The sequence below is a fragment of the Hylaeus volcanicus genome, chromosome 8 (genome assembly GCF_026283585.1).
Source record: "Hylaeus volcanicus isolate JK05 chromosome 8, UHH_iyHylVolc1.0_haploid, whole genome shotgun sequence".
Taxonomy (NCBI): Eukaryota; Metazoa; Arthropoda; class Insecta; order Hymenoptera; family Colletidae; genus Hylaeus; species Hylaeus volcanicus.
The window spans coordinates 11,890,464-11,912,124 of NC_071983.1; the positions used below are offsets into that span (position 1 = coordinate 11,890,464).

The following is a 21,661-nucleotide window of genomic DNA, read 5'->3' on the forward strand; positions in this document are numbered from 1 at the left end:
ATTATAAAGATTATATTTATTTATGATGAAATTCCTTGCTGTATACAGAGTAAATAGTAGAACACGATAATTATAATCATGGATTTATTTTATAAAAACATGTAAACTACAAGGTGAATATAGTAGAATTAAATTTAGGCTATCACTTCCAAACGAAGTAAGTTTTCTCTTAAAACGCGGTGGTGTTCGGATGGCTCGGCTCTAAATCGTTTTTATCTCCATAGTTACACTCGTACAAACATTTATATTGATATATACATGTCAGCATACATTTTCATTCTCTTCGTTGTCTCTCTCTTTCCCGTGCAAGCTCTGTGGCGTAGTCATAAGGCGAACTTCTTCTATAATTGACAAACGTTTAAGAAATTGTTAACAATGTTGGCAAAAATAATGTGTTACCTATCTCGATGACGATCCTTATCACGATAACGATCTCTACTCCGATCTCTGTGTGATCTGTCCCTACTACGACTCCTATATTCTCGCTGCCTTCGACTTCGATCGCGACTAGACGACCGTCTCACATGCCTATCCCTTTCTCGATCCCTTTCTCGTGCTCGATCGCGTTCTCTTTCTCTAGTTCGATCCCGTTCACGCTCACGATCCCTGTACTTATCCTTGCGGTCTTCGTCAAATCTAGAAAAAAAATCGTTCGAAGGGAAGTACTGCTGATTTATGAATGATCTTTCGAAAATATAAATCTATGCAAGATGCATAGTACGATGGATTTATGTTTAATGCAAGATACCAAGAAAATTTGTTATAAACGTCACGATATTACACGTTTGTATAATTCGTACTAATCGTAACTATCTAACCCTCTATTGTATACTATACTCGATCGATTGAAGAGAAAAAATCTCTGTAAAGTTAACTGAGAAAATTTCAGAAAAACTGTGCAGGAGATTTTTGCATCGAGGACATCAAATAGCTCTGCAAGCTAAATAATCATAGAATACTTCCTTCTTCAGAAATAAAATAAAATGACAATAGAGAGTTATCAATTACGTACTTCTTGATATCTAATGGATAAAGTTAGAGATCAGTGTACAGTTATCAAAAATATTTAGACGACTTTTCCAAAAATGTAGAACGATTTTTGACCTGTAACTTTATTGCTGCAAAACATTCAATAAATTCGATGCAATTTAAAATAGACAAGAGCAAATCTAAAAGAATATACAAGAGAATTCAAAAAAACCAGTTAAGCTATATCTTTTTTCTTAACGAAGATACAAGAAATTGATACAGAAAAATGTCAAATTTTGCAATGTAAATCTTTTAATAATAATACTTCTTTTTGTGCAATGGTGGAAGTACAATAGCAATATAAAAATATTAGGTTATTAAGAATTATTATATTGAGATATAATATATAATAAAAATTTAATTTCTTTTTGTATCAAATTTTGGTATCTTCGTTTAGAAGAGAGGAATTACTTGTTCCAGTGTCTAGAATCACCCTTGTATATAAAAAGATAGATTTATTGCACTAAGTTTGTAAAGCAAGCAAATAACTGTACAAGAATCAAGTAAGAACATACACGTGTACTAAAGAAAAGTGAACGATGATACACTGAGATCAAGAGTTTCCTGGAGATGGTACGTCTTTAATCTTCACCCCATTTCCCTAACAAGTTCAATGAATATTATTAACCTTATATAAATTAGTAACGTGATTGTACTCATACCACGTAGACGCACCTGGCTCGCCAGTGGCTTGTTCTCTCAGCCTCGCCCCACTGAGCTTCGCTATCTGGGATATGTCGCGGTTGATTTCGTGGCATGACGTTACCATTGTCTTTTCTGTTACTACTGTTACTATATTTTCCATGATTATTTAACGTGATAGGTGGTTTTGCATTTCGAGCATTCATCGATTGCTGAGGAAACCTTTCCGCTAATCGATGTTCGAGTTCTTTTTGTATAGGCACTGGTATTCTTGGAAACAGAGTCGAGAACCACTCTAACTTAGTAAGAAATTGTTTGAGAATATCACCCATTTTCATCACTTGACCTCCTCCTGCTTTTACATCTAATTCTTCTTCATCTTCTAAATAATCGCTATACCAGCTAAATAAATCAGCTGGTGGTTGTGTGTATCTATTAATATCAACAATAATTAGTATAAATTATATCAAATTAAAGAATCTTTTTAGAAACATTGTCGTTATTCTCACCTAATGTACATAAACCCTAATGCCCGAATGTATGGTGAATCAGGATGATTGATGAGACCATTCAATTGTTTTCGTGTTAACCTCAATGTGAAGAGTTTATACAGCAGACAATAAGCCGTCGAAACAATTCCTCCAGCACCAACACCACGAACCTGCATGAACCGCTAAATTTACACCCCCCTATGTCAATTATTCATATTCGTATTATATTAAAATATATTGACCGAGAACATGCTACTCTGCAATAAGTAAATATGGTGTTACGCGAGACTGCCTGCTCAGTGTCTGATTCAGACTACTGCAGGTTAATAAATTTCTATTGATCTCCAATAGTACGTCACTACAGTCAGACCTCTATACTTCAATCCTCTTTAAGTCCAAACTTAATTTATTCCTTCTTATAAATCCTTGATAACTCAAAAGATAAAAAATAACAGAAATTATATGAATTGATTTCTATAATTTAAAATACAATTCACAAATTCTTAACATGTGTACTAACAGTTTGTGGAATTTTAATGATCCAAACATCAATGGACTGCAATCTGTTTCTGTTTCTTTAAATTGTATTACCTTAAACTACAAAGTACATTGCTTTCATTATGAATTGTTACTAATAATCACGTTTATGTAAATGAGATCATTCGAAATTAATTATTGATCCTCTCCAAATCAAAATCTGCATAACTCAAAATATTTTTAATGTTCCTTTAACTCCGATTTATCGAGGTCTGACTGTACTGAAAGTTTATAATGCTTAAAACATTATAAATGTTTAATTTTGTTGAATTTATTTTAAACGATTTCACCTTCTCTATGTTTATTGGCAGTTCTCATTTTGGCAAACTGCCTGGTCCTTTAAAACTCTAGAAATTTAGAGTCTTTTCTGTGCACATGGTAATAACTCTGCGACCGCCTTACTTTTAAATCAATAAATAAATTAACAGTTAAAAAGTAACAAATGTATTAGAAAACATACTCACGCCTCCACACATGCCCGTTTGACCCGCCGTTTTCCTGCTTCCCTTTTCCCATGGTTCCAGATGAGATACTTTATAATAGATTTCATCGATAACCTCATGGTATGTTTTCAGTTCATATAAATTCACTTTAAAATAATGTGATGACTGTATATTTGTCAAAATTAGTGGGTTTAAATTCATAGTCCTTTCATTTCCCCATAGAGGTAGTATATTTGATTTTTTACCCTCCTTTTGAGCTGGCCGACGCTCTTCTTCGCAACCACTGGAATTGTTCCATGGTGAACCTACGCACAAATATTTAATCTATTGTTATTACGAGTATATATTTATTGTAATTAAATCGTAAACAATTCCTAGAGAGGAATAATATTTTCACTCTGTACACATCCACATCAAATAATCTATCTCTTTTTTTCATATTCTTTTATTAGATGATGCAAAGAATTAAATTTCCTGTATTATAGCAAGTTCAAAAATCAATGACCTGTATTCCATATGCAAATTTGTAAGGAGTTAAAATGTGATATAATTTAATCAACATTTAATAAATTACATATAAAATATCTAATTGATTGGGGAAGACAAACATGTGACTTTGATAGCTATTACCTTAGATAGGTTATTCGCACATGTGAGTAGTCAATCTCTACACTTTTAACTGACAAAGGATTCAATGCAGTGTATTTTATCGAACTCATCTTTTGCCTATTACTTCAATAAAGGTCAAAGAATATTTAATAATGTTGTTCCAGTTTTTGTGTATCTGCCTATTCCTTTCAGTCACCAAGACTGACTACTCACATGTATAAGTAATTTTCTTAAAACTTGCACCATTGAAATGGGTATAAACAATGAATAGGGGTTCCAGAAATTGAAATAAGTTGAAATTAATAAATTTACAAGATCCATCCTAGGACATACAAATGTTATGCAAAGTCTGCAGTCAATAGATTACGAGTAATTAATTCAAATAACTATCTAATTGCTACATAACACCAATCACGTATATGATTGTAGTAGAGGTTAAGTGTGTTACAAAAATTATACTGATTCTACAATGTTTCATCCAATCGACATTATATGATATGAAGATAAAGAATAAAATATGCATAACAAGCAAAATGTACGTTTACCTACCGTCAGCTCCTTCTGCTTCTTGTACTTGCATATTTATGTGTTAAATTCGCGAGTCTCGCGACAGAGTTCAACAGATCAGTCGCTACATACAAGTTACAATATTTCACTATAGATACGTAGTTTCACTAATGTAACACAAAATAATCATATTTATGTATTCAAAATAATTAGATACCAATGTTTAAGAACTCGTGTAACACTTTTTTTTTTTATATAAGTATATAGAAAAATGACGTCAACGGAAAGTGAAAAAAAGACACAATACGGTTAGTACGCATGCCTATAAAATGTATACATCCGGTTACGTTCACATCTCTACTATTTTCATTTGTGTCTACATTGTACTATGTAAATAAACGCATTATCACAGCTTCTCGTAACGCGTATCGACCGATATTCAACAAATTATGAGAATGATTACGTATAACAAGCCTACGAAATCGTCGGAACGAAAAAAATTAAGCACGCACGTATTATAACTGTAACTGATACTATAGCACCTCGATCCAAACGCGAAATCACACAAATGGATACAGGCAAATTTGTAAACACACTGTTCACAAAAGTAATTTACGATAGCTGTTTATCAGATAGGAAAGTCTAATATACTGCGACGGCTGTACAAATACTCGCATCTTTCGAGTTTCAAGGCTAAATATAAATGTGTAGTACAAGTACAAACGTCGCGTTCTACTACTTCTCAGGTGGAATAACAAAAGCGTCGTACGTTTCCCCTAGGACGGTTGAAGGGAAACACATGGTATTACTAGAATGCGGGAAATTAAAAAGAAAGGTACACTTATGAATTTTGTAGTTTGTGCTATGATATGTAGCTTTGTGAAATAGTACTAATCACAAAAATACAGTAATCAGAGCGTAATTTCGATAACAACAAAATTATATCACTAGCAAAGTACTATGAACTTGAACGTTACAGAATTAAACGTTCTATACTGAAATGTAATGGAACTAGAAATATAATAGAATAAATAATAAAGTGATGCTGTGATATGCGAATTAAATAATTTCTTATGCTAGTATAGACAAATTTTGCAATTTAACAAGCCCATACACCATAGAACATCATAAAAGTATTACAACAATGTTTTAAAAAATGATTCCATGTCATAATTTGTTAAAACTTTTGCATATGTATGTGTATAAAAACTAAGATAATAATAGATAATATATTTGAACTAAAGATAACATTGTTATAAAATGCATGTTCCTATTTTGTTATACAACTTTTGAAATTTATATTTTACTAAGCAAAAATTTATAACTACTAATCTTTGTATATACATGTATATTACGATGGTGATCATCGTAATCGAGATCAGGTCGAGAACCTAGGAGGTTTGTAATTTAACATATAACAACAAAACGACGATTAATTAATTATACTTAAATTAAAGGTTTAAATGATCGAATATAAAGGCACAGAATTAATTTTTACACCTAGTAACAATTATATTATTTGTGCAAATACGCATAGGACTCTTGCAGTGCCTGTACTTGTATTCTAATAAAATCCGGTTGTGTTTGCGACCACGAATCGAGGGTTTCAAACAACTTGTCTGCTTCAATTTGGTTCATACGCGGTTTTTTTTTAGGACATAATTCGTCATCATCTTCATGGTCACGGTCCATTAAATCTAAATCGTCCTCTGCTTTGTTGCAACTGGTAAGACATTCTTCTATCTCTTCTTGAATGACCAACAATTTTTGCCCTAGAATTTTTCTGATCGTTTCTGTAATGGCAATAATGGTTGACACACAGGCAAAGTCTCCTTCTTGATTTTCTCGTGCCGCTTGTTCCGTCGTTATTCTATCTGCCAGTATTTTCTTCCATGACTGTTGGATATCAATCTGCGTCACGTCCATCCAGGCCGCACTAAGTATATTAATACAATTGTTCATATTATAATCTTTATAAAATTCCGTCATTACGCCAGGAAACTCCAAGATCTTCTTCAGCATGCGGTATCGGTAGGATCTCTTCAGTTTACCGATTATTCTTAGTATACCGATTATTATTAGTTTGTTTCATTTCTAATCAATTTGTTCTATCCAGCGTGGTCCAATAATTTCCGTGGAACGGCCTTCCACAATAGCTCCGTCTCGTTCATGCTATAGACATTCCGCAGGTTTATATCTTCCTCCTCAAGGCGCTGGAGAAAGTTCTGTAAAAATTCCTGTGCCGTGTTTGCGCACGCACTCTCGTCGCGCAGCTCAAGCAAACGGATTCCATGACGACGTTTGAACCTCCATATCAAACCTTTGAAGGCCGTGAATGAGGAAGGACCGCCCAATTCTTTATTCAATTCCGTCGCTTTGTCTTGCAGTGATTGGTCACTGATACTATCATCTATCTCTCGTTGTTGTAGGAACCAAGCGTACAACCGAGCATCCAATTCAATCAATAGGGGCGTCTGCAATTTCCTCAGACCTTGGATTTCCGGTATCTGCGATTGCTTCCGTATCTGTGCTTCGTTCAACTTGATACGACGAATAGTTTTTACGTTGGTGTTATATTCTTTGGCCAATTAGGACCATCCAGCACCATTTTCCAATTTCAGTAAAATGTCGAGGCGTTGCTGTAGAGTTAAGTAAACGTATCTTTTGCAGCGTCTGACTGGCATAGTATACTGTATGATGATTCAATTCCACGGCAGCCTCTTGCAGAGGTTGAGCTGTTTCACAAGACTCCATTAATCTAGGACTACTTCGAGACGAAAACGCGAGGGACTCAGAGAGACTGTGGTGAACTGGTTTGGTCCTGCACGCGTTTTTTGTAGATTGATGCTGCAATAAACATGTGTCTTTTGAACTGGTGTAAATTTATTAAATTTAGTTCCGTGATTGAGTTTTTCCTCTTCCGTCTCTAAGCGATGGAGATTCTACCCCTAACCGTGAACGTAAAAAAAGGTGTTTGAATTGTATGGCGTATCTGAACTCGTTTGTGAAAAATATTGGCGCATGGAATGCCCAAGGTTGGCCACCCCTGCTACACACCATAGCGTTGATACCATGTCCTAGTCTTAATCGATAATGGACGTAACATAGAAATAATAAGAGAATTCGCAAGCCTCCGCCACTGTTCCACGAGTCACGAACTCCCATAAAGTGATAGGTCTATGTTATACCTTGTCTGTGCCTTCGATCCGCGTGTCGCTAAACAGAATCAGCTGCACCGTTTACTTTATACTTGTAATCAGTAATAGTTACTAGATATATCTAGTAACTTCGAAATCAGTGGTCTCGAGCCTACTTTGCGTTCAACAAAGGTATTAGTTATTGAGATTGATAAAGTTAGCAAATCTAGAATACCTCTCCTGTTAGTAGTTCCAATGAATTCCAAGGAAGAGCGCTAGGGTAGGTCGTCCTCACCACCAAGAATTATGAAACCTTAAAAGAAATATATTTATTACTACGTTTACATTAGTGTTATTTTATGGAAAAATTTCTTTATTAAATTTGATTCCATAATGCTCAGGCTAAGACGTATGTCAACATCATCGCCACAAAAAAATCAATTTCCTTTTGCAATATGGAAAACTATTTAAAAATGTTTACATTCATTCAAATCATTCATTTACTATAAAAGTATATAACATGATACATTGTTATAGACATGTTGGTACTCTAGAGAATGTTTTACAGTTAATTAGCTACTAAGTAGTCCAACATTATTAATTTATTCATAAGGGATCATGTTTACCTATCATTTTTCACGCTACTATTTCTAAAAAACAAAACACATCAAGTTCGTACCATAATTGATTCGAATATAACTTTCAAATACATCACCATTCGCCCAGAAAAAAATATACCGTGGTAACTCGCTTGTTGCTCGGAAACAGAATTGCAACCGCATGCAATAGTCGAGGTTCTTCCAACGAACGAGGTTACCAATCAGTCACGTGAGACCTCCCATCTATAACAAGCTCCCCACTATTGAGTCGACGCAACGATGTTTCTTGTACTGAGACCACTGAGATAATGAGACTAAAGGTCCATGCTTCCCCTTCTACTATCACTCCCTACTAAACTACCATCCCTACCATGCGTTGACGAAATACAACGAACGAGGTTCGCCTTCGAGAACAGGCAATTGACCGAAAGTGCAACGAGCGAGTTACTACTATACAGCGTCCTCCACGAAACCAAAAGAGGTCAAGAACGGGAAAAGTTGAAAGAAGGAAGGAAAGAAGGTTGAAGAAAGGATTGTCCTTTCTAAGGAAGGTTGGTTGATAACCTTAGTTTGGGTCACGGAACAAGTTACAATTCGAAGCAAAACACTGCTGCGCGTGAACCGTCTGACGAAGAAAATAAAAGGGATATCTAGAGTGAGCGAGATAGGGCAAGAGGGACAAGCTTGCGTTGACGAGAAAGCAATGCCGAATGCGTATCGGTATATCAATATTAATGCAATGTAATAGTTGATCAATTAAATTATTGATCATTTAAATTGCGTCTTTCCTAATAGAATGATGTATTTGAGAATTATAACAAAATCAGTTATGGTAAGAATTTGGTGTTTCGTATTTTTTAGAAATAATAAGAGTGGAAAATGCTAGACAAACATTATCTCTTACGAATAAATAATAAATTCATGTGATTTGATAGCTAGTTTTCCGTAATGGCCTAATATTATTAATTTATTCATAAGAGATTATATCTACTTAGTACTTTCCACATGTATTATTCTTAAAAAATAAAAAGCATGACATTTTTACAATATATATTACACATAGATTTGCAAGCTCTTGGTTAAGTTGAAGTAAAATTAATTTTATAATCACTGTATTCTGGAAAATTTTCAATTGTGTATAATGCAAAATGATTCAAATAAGGTTTGTCCTTACTTTAATCATCAAAACGTTATCAATTCATTGGTAAAAGCCATATAACGGTACAACGAGAAAAATATAATAGCTTTCCGTGGTTACCACATCTCTGGATATTAGTTCCAATCCAAAGCAAACCCAATACTCAATCCTTAAACGAATAATTACTGCGCCGTGTAATTCTGGCAAATTCTTCATCTCGGTTTCTTTGTATCTATCTGTTTACAGGTGATTGTAACATCGAAATTGAAATTTTCGATACTGGATTCCGCTTGTCGACAGGTGATCGCGCATGATCGACAGGACGTCTGCGCAGACTAAACGAAACAAGTGGCGGGGTTTCCTCTGCCATCAGATATCCGGGTACCACTGAAACTCTACTGGCCGATCTCTTCTCGGTTGAATTGTCAACTTGTACGAAGCGTTGAACATTCAGAAACGTACAATGCTTTTCTACAACCCTGTGTGTACTAATTCACAGCAAATCCGTGTACTAGACTGTAAGATTTTTGATTGACAATAGGTCTGTGTGCTACGAACAATTGTCCAAACGTCGTGTCGTGGTGGTAGTGTGTACGTCGTAGTACGATGTTGCCTGGACAGAAAAAGACGCGCGTTTGCTTGTCGCTGCAGCAGCGGGCTGACATCTTGCGGCAATTGGAAGATGGCGTTTCGATGAGCCAATTGATGAAAGACTATGGAATCAGCGATGCAACCGTTCGACGTATCAAGAGCCACGCAGTGCAGATACGGAGACAATCGCACACGCGACGGTTTAAAGATAAAAAGAGGTTTGGGAAGCCTATTCTTGGAGATGTGGATACTCGCCTGTACGAATGGTACCAAGAGCAACAAGCAGCTGATGATTACGTCTCCAACACTATGCTTAAACAGAAGGCGATAGAACTGAACAAAGAGTTTGGCGGACCATCGTCCTTCACGGCATCCCAAGGCTGGCTATGGCGGTTTAAAATCCGCCATGGCATTGGCTGTTACGAATTTACCGATGATGTCGCTGACGTCGACACCAGAGTGACGGAAAATATTACGTATTGCTTTCTACAGCGTCTCAAGGATGAAGGCATAGAGCTACAGAACGTCTACAGCATGGACGAAATGGGCCTGGCGTGGAAGGCTCTTCCCCGAAAAATACTAACCGACCCCCTGGCGAGAAGAGTTTACGGAAAGAGAACTAATAAGAATCGAGTCACCGTGGGATTATGCTCGAATGCCATTGGAACCCACAAGCTTCCTCCGCTCTTTATCCACAGGTGTCACACGCCAATAGCCCTCAAGCATTGCATGAACTATTTGCCAGTTGTTTTCAAGGCCCACAAAAATGCTTGGATCGACCAGAACGTATTCGCCGACTGGCTAGAATCGCACTTCAAACCAGCCGTCAAGAAACATCAGTTCGACACTGGTTCACAAGGGAAGGTGCTGCTACTGTTAGACAAGTGCAGAGCTCATACGTTGCCACCGCAAACGCTAATGGAAGACGATAACGTCAAAGTTGCGTACCTTCCCAAGGTCTCGTCGTCTATGCATCCAATGCAACAGGGGATAGTGAAGAGTGTAAAGGTGTCCTACCGACTTCGCGTACTTAGACGAATCTTAAACTTTCCAGGCGGAGTGGCGCCATTTTATGCGGATTACGACGTGAAAGATTGCATCGATTTGGTGAACGAATCTTGGACAGACGTTACACAGGCTGACATCTGCAATTCATGGAAAAAATTAGTGGGATCGGGTCCAACGTTGAAAGAAAAGTCGGGAGTAGGTCAGAACAAGGAACACCTTTGCGATAAGTCGGACATTACCGCGATTAAAGACACAATAAAGACCATTGTGAATGAGGCTGTTTCTGACAAGGATGTTGAAAAGTGGCTCTCGCTGTGCGAGAAAGTCGAGCGTGATCCAGATGACGTTCAACTTGAAGAGGAAGAATTCCTAGATGAAAGAACAACTCTGCATCGTGACGAGGATGAAATTGATCGGACGATTGCTAAGTTAACTCTGTGGTCTGAAAGACAGTCTGACATTATTAAATTGCACGCGCGTCTATTGAAAGATTATTTTGATTTGGTACAACGATAACGTGATTACAATATATTAGTACAAATTACTTTTTACTGATAGGAATTGCGATAGAATAAGAACAAGCGAAATGTATGTACACGGTTAGAGTCTTTGACAGTAATACTACAATTAAATTATTTCACGGGTTTTCTTACTTTTATATCTAATTTTCAAGTGAATGTAAACCGTAATATTTCTTCGTTTGGAAATAAATTTATTCTGTAATAAACAGTTTCTATCTCGGTTATTATATTTCCTTAACAAATTTCAGTTGAAAGGTTTATCGTATGTGACTTATCTTTTGTTAAGTATTTTTAACTGTTAATTTCTAAATACTTGCGTCCAATGAAATGGGTAGTCCTTTCATGAATCTAGTGGGAGTTGAATTCTAGATTGTTATCGATAGTTTCGCGGGGGGTCTGAGGGGCACAGTTCCTCATCACGCGTATAGTTTCAAAGCGTATACTTTTTAAATTTTATAAAAGGATTTTGAGCTGAAAGTATACGTCTCGAAACTTTACACACCCGTTATAAGCGTTCATAACAAACGTTCACGTAATCTATGATCGTGTGTTTACAACAGAATGGCATTACCGACCTAATTACTCGCCATATCCACGGTCAAAGCCAATATGGCGTTGGACTAACCAGCTAAATATGTCAAAAATGCTCAACTTTACACACGCGTATCTTTTTAACCGTTGGATTCCTAACATTTTAACTTACATTTTCGTAATCTGGGTATTAAAATCTACCGAATGGTACAAAAAAAGTTCATAATTTCTGGTGTCCCAAAGTGAAGTTTAACCTCATTGTCTTTTACTATCCGAAAAATCTCGAAACTGTAGACTTGAGTACTTATAATTATAACAATTGAAATCGAAAACAATTAAAACCCTATTTTTTAAATAAAATTTTTACCAAACATCTTAATATATACGCTGAAGTCTTAGCCAATCCGTTTACGCATCCAATTGAATTTTACCAATCGAAATCGAAGTATGCTTACGCATTTTTTTTCAAGAATTTCATGTAAATTCAATTAATATGTATAAACTGTGGTCTGTATTTACCTATGTAGCGCAGCACATCTGATGGACGATAAGAGTTACTAAGTTACTATATATTTTAAATTCTTCTTTGTTGAAACCAGTGTTATTTGACAAATTATCCTTCTTTACGCAAATGCTTCATCATTTTAATAGTTTGATTTAGTGGAAATGGACATCGTCTGAACCCTTGTATAGCTGCATCTGAAATTATAAAAATAAATTTGTGAAATTAGTAAAGAGCATTAAATAAAATGAAGTAAGGTAGGCATATTTAGGTATTATTTATTGTCTACATAATGTGAGCATGTACACGAATTCTCCAGACTCTTTTTAAATGAAAACGTGTAAATCAATAACAAGTACCATTATTTGTAACAAAACTGGTAGATATTCTACGTAATTCTATGCTGCAAGATTCGAATACGTCGCAATGAGCGCCATACATATGTCGTGGTCGAAGTGAGACGAGAGAATGGAAGAGAAAGAATGCGAAGGTAGAGAGGCCTTACTATACCCGGGAGCTCGTTTCTGCTACCGCAGCGCCATTGTTTGGATTGCTACGAGACTTTCTTGCGCTTTCGGTGCAATTTTTTGAATAACTTTATTCGCTGTAATAAAATGGAACTAATTTTACTTAAAGGTGCGCAGGAGCCAGAGCCAAATTCCGAGTTGACTTCAGCGACAGTTGCGGAAAAAATAGGAAACTCCGGGACAAAGACAAAGAGGGCGATACAACAATTGCAGGAGAGACGAGGACAGGGCGATTAGACCTAGCATGATTTGTTTCAAAGATATTGAAGCAAAGAAGCAATATTTTCTAATAATTCTGGTTTTAATATATTCGTTACACTTTGGCGGATGCGACTCCAAGGCCTGATTTTGCAATTTCGGCCTTAAAACTTTATAAACAATAAAAGTACGTTTGTTTTTTCTTATAGAAGAAATTTGTTTACATATACTTTTTCCAACATCAGGCCTTGGAATCGCATCCGCCAAAGTGTAACGAATATATTAAAACCAGAATTATTAGAAAATATTTCTTCTTTGCTTCAATATCTTTGAAACAAATCATGTTAGCCTAATCGCCCTGTCCTCGTCTCTCCTGCAATTGTTGTATCGCCCTCTTTGTCTTTGTCCCGGAGTTTCCTATTTTTTCCGCAACTGTCGCTGAAGTCAACTCGTAGTTTGGCTCTGGCTCCTGCGCACCCTATAACAATTCGTTTGAGTAGTAATGCGACTCTAAACAACATAATTACAACGATATATATACGAAACAATATTATGAAACGTTATATAATTTATTTAAAATATTTATATAAAGGTTCAAGTAAAGAAGAAAGTAAAATAACTAAACAGAAAAATTTTATACGGCAGAAATTGTATAGCATTTCATTTGTTTGGCTGAAATAGGTCTGAACTAAACTCGTGGTGACCATAACGATGTGCACGACCCTGATGGCGCGCTACACATGCGCAAAAGGGCCCGGTACGTCTAACAATACAGATTCAAATTGTAACGGATCATTTTGTACCAGTTTTTTAGAGAGAAGCAGAAACGTTATTCTCCGTCATTTTCAGTCATTCTACTGCCAGACTTCGAGGCAGTTCGGTTGCAACTGTTATAAACATAAACATAAACATGAGCATAAACTCTACACGTACTCTAACGAAGAACAAGGGTCAGCATATTCAAGTATTTGTTCGTGTTAGGTGAGTAATTAGCAAGTAATTCGATTTTCTACACCAATTTCTGTTTTTTACTTTGCGTCCTTGCAAAATATGTACTTCAATTAGACAATTTAATGGGGTGCACACTACAGTGCGCAATTTTTCAAATCGGAGCAGAGACGAATAACGCTACCGAAAAGTTTTAATGGCAACTGTCAGATTTGGCGCTAAAAAAAATTATCTTCAATGGTATTGTGACCTTTTTAACAGCGCATAAGTTGTTGTTTATGCTGTTGTGTAATAAAATATCAAAGAAAAATGCAGTTAATGCATACGTACATCAATGTACACTGTAGGGTTAATAAACATTATCCTTAGTTAATCAATGACCTACTATAAATACAAATAATTTTTCTTTTACCTGAAGAATAGACAACCATTATTTGTTACTAATATTTTACATCTTTTTTTTTAATTTTTATTTTTCCAATAGACCCATAAATGATTTAGAACAAACTAATAAATCCACAACTATAGTAGAAGTGGCCAATGATAAAGAAATAGTAGTACGTGAACGCCCAAAGGAAAAGTATTCAAAGAAATTTAAATTTGATAATGTATTCGGACCTTCAGCAAAGCAGGTATTAATTTTGTTCACCAACTAAATACTGTGTACATTAAGCCAATAAATGTTTGCTATGTACATTTTAATTTTAAACGATAGGTGGATGTATATAATGCTGTTGTTAGTCCATTATTGGAACAAGTTTTGGCTGGATATAATTGCACAGTATTTGCATATGGGCAAACTGGTACTGGAAAAACTTTTACAATGGAAGGAATCAATAGAGATCCTACCTTACATTGGCGAAAAGTAAGATATTCATTTATATAAGTTTCCTTATTTAATTTGACAGGAAATACTAAGAAAATTTGTATGCAATTATGCAATATGTAGGATACAACTGCTGGCATGATTCCACGTTCGTTGAGTCATTTATTTGACGAATTACAATTATTACAAGCACAAGAATATACAATAAGAGTTAGTTTCTTGGAACTTTATAACGAGGAATTGTTTGATCTGTTGTCAACCAATGATGATGGGTCTAAAATAAAGTATGCAGTATAAATTATGTAAATTATGTGGTTTCCGAATCTTACTAACTACTTTAATAAATTCATATAAATTATCTTAAAATAAACACTTGTTGGGCAGATTATATGAAGATACATCGAAGAAAGGTGCAGTAATTATTCATGGATTAGAAGAAATAACAATACACAGTAAAAGTGAAGTTCACAAATTTCTTCAAATGGGATTAGAAAGAAGACAAACTGCTACAACATTGATGAATGCTTCTTCTAGGTCATTATTTCAATCTTTTATTACTAAATTTAATTTTTATTCATTTATCATTTGTTGCCATAGTTTGTGTATGCTATTATTATTAATACTAACTCATCAAGTTTGTGGAAATATTTATAGTCGATCTCATACAGTGTTTTCCATTACTGTACACATGAAAGAAAATACACCTGAGGGAGAAGAAGTTTTAAAAACAGGAAAACTAAATTTGGTAGATCTAGCAGGCAGTGAAAATGTTGGAAGGTCTGGATCTATCGATCGAAGAGCAAGAGAAGCTGGTTGTGTCAATCAGTCTTTATTAACACTTGGTAGAGTTATAACAGCTCTTGTGGAAGGTGCACCACACATACCTTACAGGTAACAGAAATGAGTATTCTATTCTTAGGTCGTAGAAAGAATAGTACAATTACTTTTCTATTTCCTATACCATACAGAGAATCCAAGCTTACCAGATTGTTACAAGAATCATTGGGTGGTCGTACGAAAACATCAATCATTGCAACTATATCTCCTGCTAGTATCAACCTTGAAGAAACTCTGTCAACGTTAGATTATGCACATCGTGCCAAAAATATTACAAACCGTCCAGAAATAAACCTAAAACTGTCAAAGAAAGAATTTCTAAAGAAATACACAGCAGAAATTGAAAGATTGAGGCGAGATTTAATAGCAACGCGTGATAAGACTGGTATTTATGTTCCAAACGAAGATTACAACGAAATGCAAGCCTTGCTTTCTCAGCAGAGTAAAGAACTAGAAGAAAAAAATAATCAAATAAAGGCTCTGGAAAAAATGATGGATGATAAAGAGGTAACTTTCTTATTAACTATTCGCTGATATAACTGTATACCTTTTTGGTATCTTCATTACAGGAAATATACAATGAACTTAAATTACAAACTCTTACTCAAATGGAAATATTACATGAAGTAAAAGCCAAATTGGACAATACTACGGATGCTCTAAAATCCACGCATGATCGCTTAAAAGTTACAGTCCAAGAACGAGATGAACAAAAATATTTGGTAGAAACCCATGTTAATACAGAAAAAGCTTTGCTCTTGCAAGGTCAGTCTTTGTTGAATGTCGCAGATACAGCAACTGAAGATTCTCAGAAATTACATGAAAAAATTGATCGTAAAACGTAAGTGAATTATGAGCAGACTAACATTAAATAATGAAACGCATGATTTATCAAATTAATTTGTCCGTGGCATCACAAATTCTTGAAGTTCAATATGTCCTTTTATTTTAAATATGTGCTTCATTTGTTAGAAAAGCAGAACGTGAATTTGAGATTCGCGGTGAAGAGTTTAGAAAGAATATTTGCAAATCTGCACAAGACGCTGAAAAATATATTCGTGAATATGAAGAAAATTCAAAACAATTTTGCACAACTATGAAAAATGATATTGGTAAATAAAAATCCTAATGTTAGCTATGATTATTTACAAATATTAGCTTGATTATCTTCTTTATCAGGTACGGAAATTGTTACAAAATGTAGAAGTATTAATACAGAGATGCAGCAAAATACACTGAACCTCACAGATCAGCATTTAACAACTACCAATAATTTAACAACAAATATCAATGAATTTGTAAGTATTTTATAAATATCATTGAAACGCTATTTTCATTTTTGCATATACACCTTGAAGTATTCATAATATTTTTTAATATTATAGTCCTTAAATTATCAGAATTGGATAAAAAATGAAATGAAAGATGCAGTTAACATGATAGACCATGAAAATGAATTCTTGAATACAGTTGTTATGGAATTGACAGAAAATATTGATGGCACAATTGAAAGTGAGGTTGCTGACAAATTACAACTTCTAAAGGATAGTTTATTAGAAAAAATAAATAAAACCAAGATTTACTTAAATGAAATGATAGATGACATGATTAAACGTGAACTGAAAGCTTATGAGTGTACAACAAAAAATATTACGGACATTATGAAAGAAGCAGACAACGTTTGTAAAATGCTTGAATTTACAGAAACGCAACGTTCATTTGCAAAGGTATAAGAAATTATCGCGTATAAATTTGATATTTTTCATTAATTCAATTTCAAAAGTATTAAGAGCATATTGTGTATTAGATGATGGAAGATGTATCAAACCAGTTTAATTTTCTACGTAAAAGTCAAGCAGAACATTATGACCTTATAACTGATAAATGTGGTTATATTAGCGAAATATGCAACAAAGTTAATGATAACTCAATTGAGGCTTGTAATACCAGTGTAAAAATGACAAACAGTTTAAAACAACAGATACAACATCAATTGGAACGTATTGAATCTGACGCTGTTATTGAAGCAGAGAAGGTAATTTTCATATATAATGCAACATTAACTTTTGTAAATCAATTATTTTTGGTAATATCAAAAAGTAAATATTTATAATGCACAAAATGTGCACATTTGTTGTTTTAACGTTTTATACTTTGCTTCATGGTAGAATGTAAAATTGGCAAACAGTACTACAGAACAAGGGAAATGTATGGTAAATGAACTGAAATCAGGTTTAAATATAAGCAACAATGTACTGAAGCAATATAAGAATCTTGTTGAACACAATACCGAGGAAGTACAACAAAAAATGAACGAGGATAAAAATGAAACTCTCTCATTATTAAAGGTAAATTCCAAGAAGATTCAGACATAATCTGTAAGAAAGATATATAGTATCAATATTTTACATTTCCAGGATATGAATAATATAGTCTTGACTGCAAATAAAAACCATATAGACGGCTTAAAAGATGAAGAAAGTAAAGTTTCTAATAGTTATCAAGACATATCCTGTAAATTAGATAATCTAATTGTAGAATCAAGTACGTGTTTTGGTAGAAATATTGAACAATTACATACGGTAGTAGACGAAATTAACAAATTTTTTGATGTTGAGATACAACATTATGTTCCAACAGGTATAAAATCATACGCAAACTAGAAAATAGGAAGAATAGAATTGTATGATTCTTTTTACTGATTTTTTAGGAACAACACCTGCCAAGAAAGAATTTTCTTATCCTCGTCAATTTACGATAACATCACCGCATGAACGAATCCTTCAAAGATTTAGGGAAACTAGAAAATTTGTTGAAAGCGCAGAAAATGACGTAAGTAATCGTAATACATACTATTAATGATGACTAAGTATTTTGTTAATTTTCTTATATATATGCACAGGATAGCACATTTATGGATGCTGATATAAATATGACACAAATTGCAAATTCGACTGCTTTATCTGATGTTACTTTGATCAATAATAATGAATGTGCTACATCCACTTTGAGCAATGATCATCTGAGAAGTACATCAACATTGTATACTTCTTCAACGTCTAGTCTATCTCGTATTTCACTCGACTCCAGAGATTCGCATGATGGTATGAATTTATACAAAAATTTTAGGATCTAATTTAATACTTGATTTAATCATGTAAGGTATGGCTTAAATACCTCTGCCACAAATCGATTATAAAAATCATTTACAATATTTAACAAATCTGTGGTTATTACAGTATATTAATGTATTTTATTCTTTACACATTTTTTTTTATTATTAAGTTTAATATAGACTTACAAATATAAGAGGTAGATTCTAATAGACTGTACGAGTTAGACATTATTGTAATTAATAATACCCAAATTATTATAGTTAAAGCGTGATTACAAGTTGAATAAAAGATTATTTTTGCAGAATTCTACCGTACATGCCTTTACACGGATAGTACTGACAAACCTGAATTACAAAACGAAGATTAGTTATGATTGATCCAATGAATAAAACTGTAGTAATCACAATATTGAACTTCACACTAAACTTCCAATAGAATTTTGTAAATAAAAAATGATAGAGAATACGATATACTATTATGTAAATTTTATCTAAAAAAGATGTAAAAGATAAACAAAAATGTAAAATAATAAAAAAGCTGAAATATGTTTAATTTGATATTTACCAACCAAATTTACTCTTTCCTGACTTGAGATCACAGATGAAACAAATTTTTACCTAGATAAAAAGCTTAAACAATAAATAAAAAATAATCAATATATTATATCATGTTAAATGAATACAAATTTGCTTGAAGGTTAAGTAAACAAAACCAAATAATGAAATGAAGTTCTACAAGTTACTATTTATAGTAACTTTAATATTCAGATAATTTTTACTTCATCCTTTATCACAGACGAGGTTATAAAACAACAAAATAAGAAGTACAAAGTATCTTAATATTAAATTTACTCATTGTATACTAATTACTGTTAGTACAAAAAATATATAAAAATCTCAAATGAAGTAATATAAATAAGAACATATTTCAGGAACATAAAATAACAATTTACGATTCACTGTTAGGTAAAAATGTTAACAGGTTACTGTGGTTATATCGTAATCACGTGATTTTTGTTTACTCTACTTTGAGTAACCTCGCGTAACCTCTATAAACCTCGACCGTGATATAAACAGAGAATTTCGCGCGTCAAATTAAATCTTTGATAGACAAAATGACGGCTCCACAAACTCATCAAACAGAATTAATAACACTGGCAGAATTAGCAGGAATTTCGGCAATTCCAGGAGTTTATCGGTAATAATACAAAACTAATAAACATAACCTTTACAACTCGTTTTGACAACTTCAATGAGATAACTGTAGAGTTATACTAAAATGTTTTGACATTTTGCGACGGGTGTTATCTTGAAAGTATTTGTAAAGTTATAAAATTGTAAGACACCTAGTATACATTAATAAATTTACGAATCATGACAATAGTTACAAATACCTAATTTATCGTTATACTTTTAGTATTATACTGGAACTTTTAGCACTTAAAATATCACCAGAGGACATATACATTCTTTTGAAACAAATATGTCCACAATCATCAGACAAACAACAAGGTATTAACAATGTTGAAGAAGCACCTGATGTATTAACCACACATTAAAGTGTATCTTTCTATATTTGATTGTTTAAATTAATTTGTATCTTTTTTTTACATAATTACATCATTGTTAAAGAAAATCATTAATTATAAACGAATTATAAATAAAGTATACAAAATATAAATAATATTTCTTACGTGATATCTTCAATATTTCAAACAACCTGCTCTTGCCAATTCGTCAGCCATTTCATTACCATGAATTCCCACATGACCATTAACATGTACCTAAAACATATTGTTAAATAAACATTAGATATAAAATATGAAATTAAAGTCTCAAATATTGATAAATTAATTTTACAGGATACCAAGATGTAATAGTAGCAGGTAGGAAGTGATTTCTTGTCAAAAATTAATCTAAACCTTAATATTATACATTTCTTTAACTTGTACGTACATACTATGTCTTTTACAGTTTATGTTTGTAAACATCGATATGATTTCTGATATAAATTAAACCAATTCAAATTATTTTTACAAAAGAAATTGAAATGGATTACTATCCGTTATGAAATAATATTCAATTCGAAACAAATACAATGTTTTTTAACATTTTTAGTTTTGGAAAGCTTACAAATTGGTTATAGTACATAAAAATACTTACTTTTCTTTGATTGCATCCAGAATTTGGAATACTTTGGATGTTTATTAGTTTACATCTTTTTAAAGATGGTCATGTGTTCACAACTTCTGGAGGTTTTCTTTTCAATTCTGGTCTAAAATGGTTTTGAAATAAAAGTTCTTACTATTATATATATTGTACAATCATTATTATACTTTTTCTCTACTAGAGGTGTACTGTTGTTGCTATTACTTCCTCCACTTGAACTGCTATTTTCTTTAATAAATTTTTCAGCCTCTGCTTGTGCATTAAACTTTTTATACACAGGACCAGAATACTGATAAACCTGTGCCTTATAATCGTCCCTTATTTAAAACATACAATGGCATAAAATAGATTAAAGATAATATAGTAAAAAATTAAAATAAAATATCTTTACCAAGTATTGTAAATTTCGGGTTTGCTGTCTTTGGCCACTACATAAAATGATGGTGCCATATTTCTCAGTGTCTTAAATAAAATGCGAGTTACATCCATATGTCATCCTACAACAATTAAAATACAAAATATAAATATATTTGTCCACTGTTTATTTACAGAAATTGACACGTAAACATTGGTTAACCTCATCGAATACGTACATATATTATTAAAGTACGAAATTTACATAATGCTGCACAGGTACAGAGAATGTAAAATCGTAGTCTCCATCTAGCAAGAATAAAAGATTTGTAAACAAATCAAGCGTATTGCAGATTGTAGTGTTACCAGTAAACCTGGCATTACTGATGCATTGGTCAACTC

The 21,661-nt window shown here is 33.5% G+C and overlaps 4 protein-coding genes across 11 annotated transcripts; 3 read left to right on the forward strand and 1 right to left on the reverse strand.

Annotated features, from left to right (window-relative positions):
- Positions 1–67: 67 nt before the first annotated feature.
- On the reverse strand, positions 68–21,637 carry LOC128881546 (pre-mRNA-splicing factor 38B). Of its 5 annotated transcripts, XM_054132692.1 has the most exons (12): positions 21,499–21,637; positions 21,297–21,402; positions 21,073–21,222; positions 20,900–21,011; positions 20,431–20,520; positions 12,303–12,482; positions 7,631–7,708; positions 3,164–3,447; positions 2,181–2,344; positions 1,705–2,103; positions 400–636; positions 68–341 (listed from the first exon to the last, which is right to left on the reverse strand). In XM_054132692.1, exons 8-12 carry the CDS (start codon positions 3,341–3,343, stop codon positions 275–277), a joined length of 1,047 nt encoding a protein of 348 aa, XP_053988667.1. In that variant the 5' UTR covers positions 3,344–3,447; positions 7,631–7,708; positions 12,303–12,482; positions 20,431–20,520; positions 20,900–21,011; positions 21,073–21,222; positions 21,297–21,402; positions 21,499–21,637; the 3' UTR covers positions 68–274. The 5 variants fall into 5 exon arrangements, with proteins under 5 accessions (XP_053988667.1, XP_053988668.1, XP_053988665.1 ...); XM_054132693.1 differs by lacking the exons at positions 12,303–12,482; positions 20,431–20,520; positions 20,900–21,011; ... (1 more) ...; positions 21,297–21,402; positions 21,499–21,637 and adding an exon at positions 8,075–8,214; XM_054132690.1 differs by lacking the exons at positions 7,631–7,708; positions 12,303–12,482; positions 20,431–20,520; ... (2 more) ...; positions 21,297–21,402; positions 21,499–21,637 and adding an exon at positions 4,301–4,998 and having other exon boundaries at positions 68–338.
- Positions 4,972–11,924, forward strand: LOC128881542 (jerky protein homolog). 3 transcript variants are annotated; one of them, XM_054132683.1, is made up of 3 exons: positions 8,411–8,545; positions 9,379–9,590; positions 9,674–11,924. In XM_054132683.1, exon 3 carries the CDS (start codon positions 9,739–9,741, stop codon positions 11,245–11,247), a length of 1,509 nt encoding a protein of 502 aa, XP_053988658.1. In that variant the 5' UTR covers positions 8,411–8,545; positions 9,379–9,590; positions 9,674–9,738; the 3' UTR covers positions 11,248–11,924. The 3 variants fall into 3 exon arrangements, 2 of the variants coding, with proteins under 2 accessions (XP_053988657.1, XP_053988658.1); XR_008458098.1 differs by lacking the exons at positions 8,411–8,545; positions 9,379–9,590; positions 9,674–11,924 and adding exons at positions 4,972–5,093; positions 6,688–7,624; XM_054132682.1 differs by lacking the exon at positions 8,411–8,545 and adding an exon at positions 4,973–5,093 and having other exon boundaries at positions 9,379–11,924.
- Positions 13,736–19,366, forward strand: LOC128881540 (kinesin-like protein Klp61F). Of its 2 annotated transcripts, none has more exons than XM_054132679.1 (18): positions 13,736–13,767; positions 13,860–13,991; positions 14,443–14,590; positions 14,674–14,823; positions 14,908–15,068; positions 15,169–15,318; positions 15,439–15,675; positions 15,753–16,128; positions 16,191–16,462; positions 16,594–16,733; positions 16,801–16,919; positions 17,007–17,348; positions 17,429–17,656; positions 17,790–17,969; positions 18,039–18,261; positions 18,332–18,453; positions 18,524–18,725; positions 19,040–19,366. In XM_054132679.1, exons 1-18 carry the CDS (start codon positions 13,751–13,753, stop codon positions 19,102–19,104), a joined length of 3,264 nt encoding a protein of 1,087 aa, XP_053988654.1. In that variant the 5' UTR covers positions 13,736–13,750; the 3' UTR covers positions 19,105–19,366. The 2 variants fall into 2 exon arrangements, with proteins under 2 accessions (XP_053988654.1, XP_053988656.1); XM_054132681.1 differs by having other exon boundaries at positions 18,039–18,165.
- Positions 19,393–20,417, forward strand: LOC128881547 (uncharacterized). The gene is made up of 2 exons (XM_054132695.1): positions 19,393–19,934; positions 20,154–20,417. The coding sequence occupies exons 1-2, from the start codon at positions 19,852–19,854 to the stop codon at positions 20,293–20,295; spliced, it is 225 nt and encodes a 74-aa protein (XP_053988670.1). The 5' UTR covers positions 19,393–19,851; the 3' UTR covers positions 20,296–20,417.
- Positions 21,638–21,661: the final 24 nt, after the last annotated feature.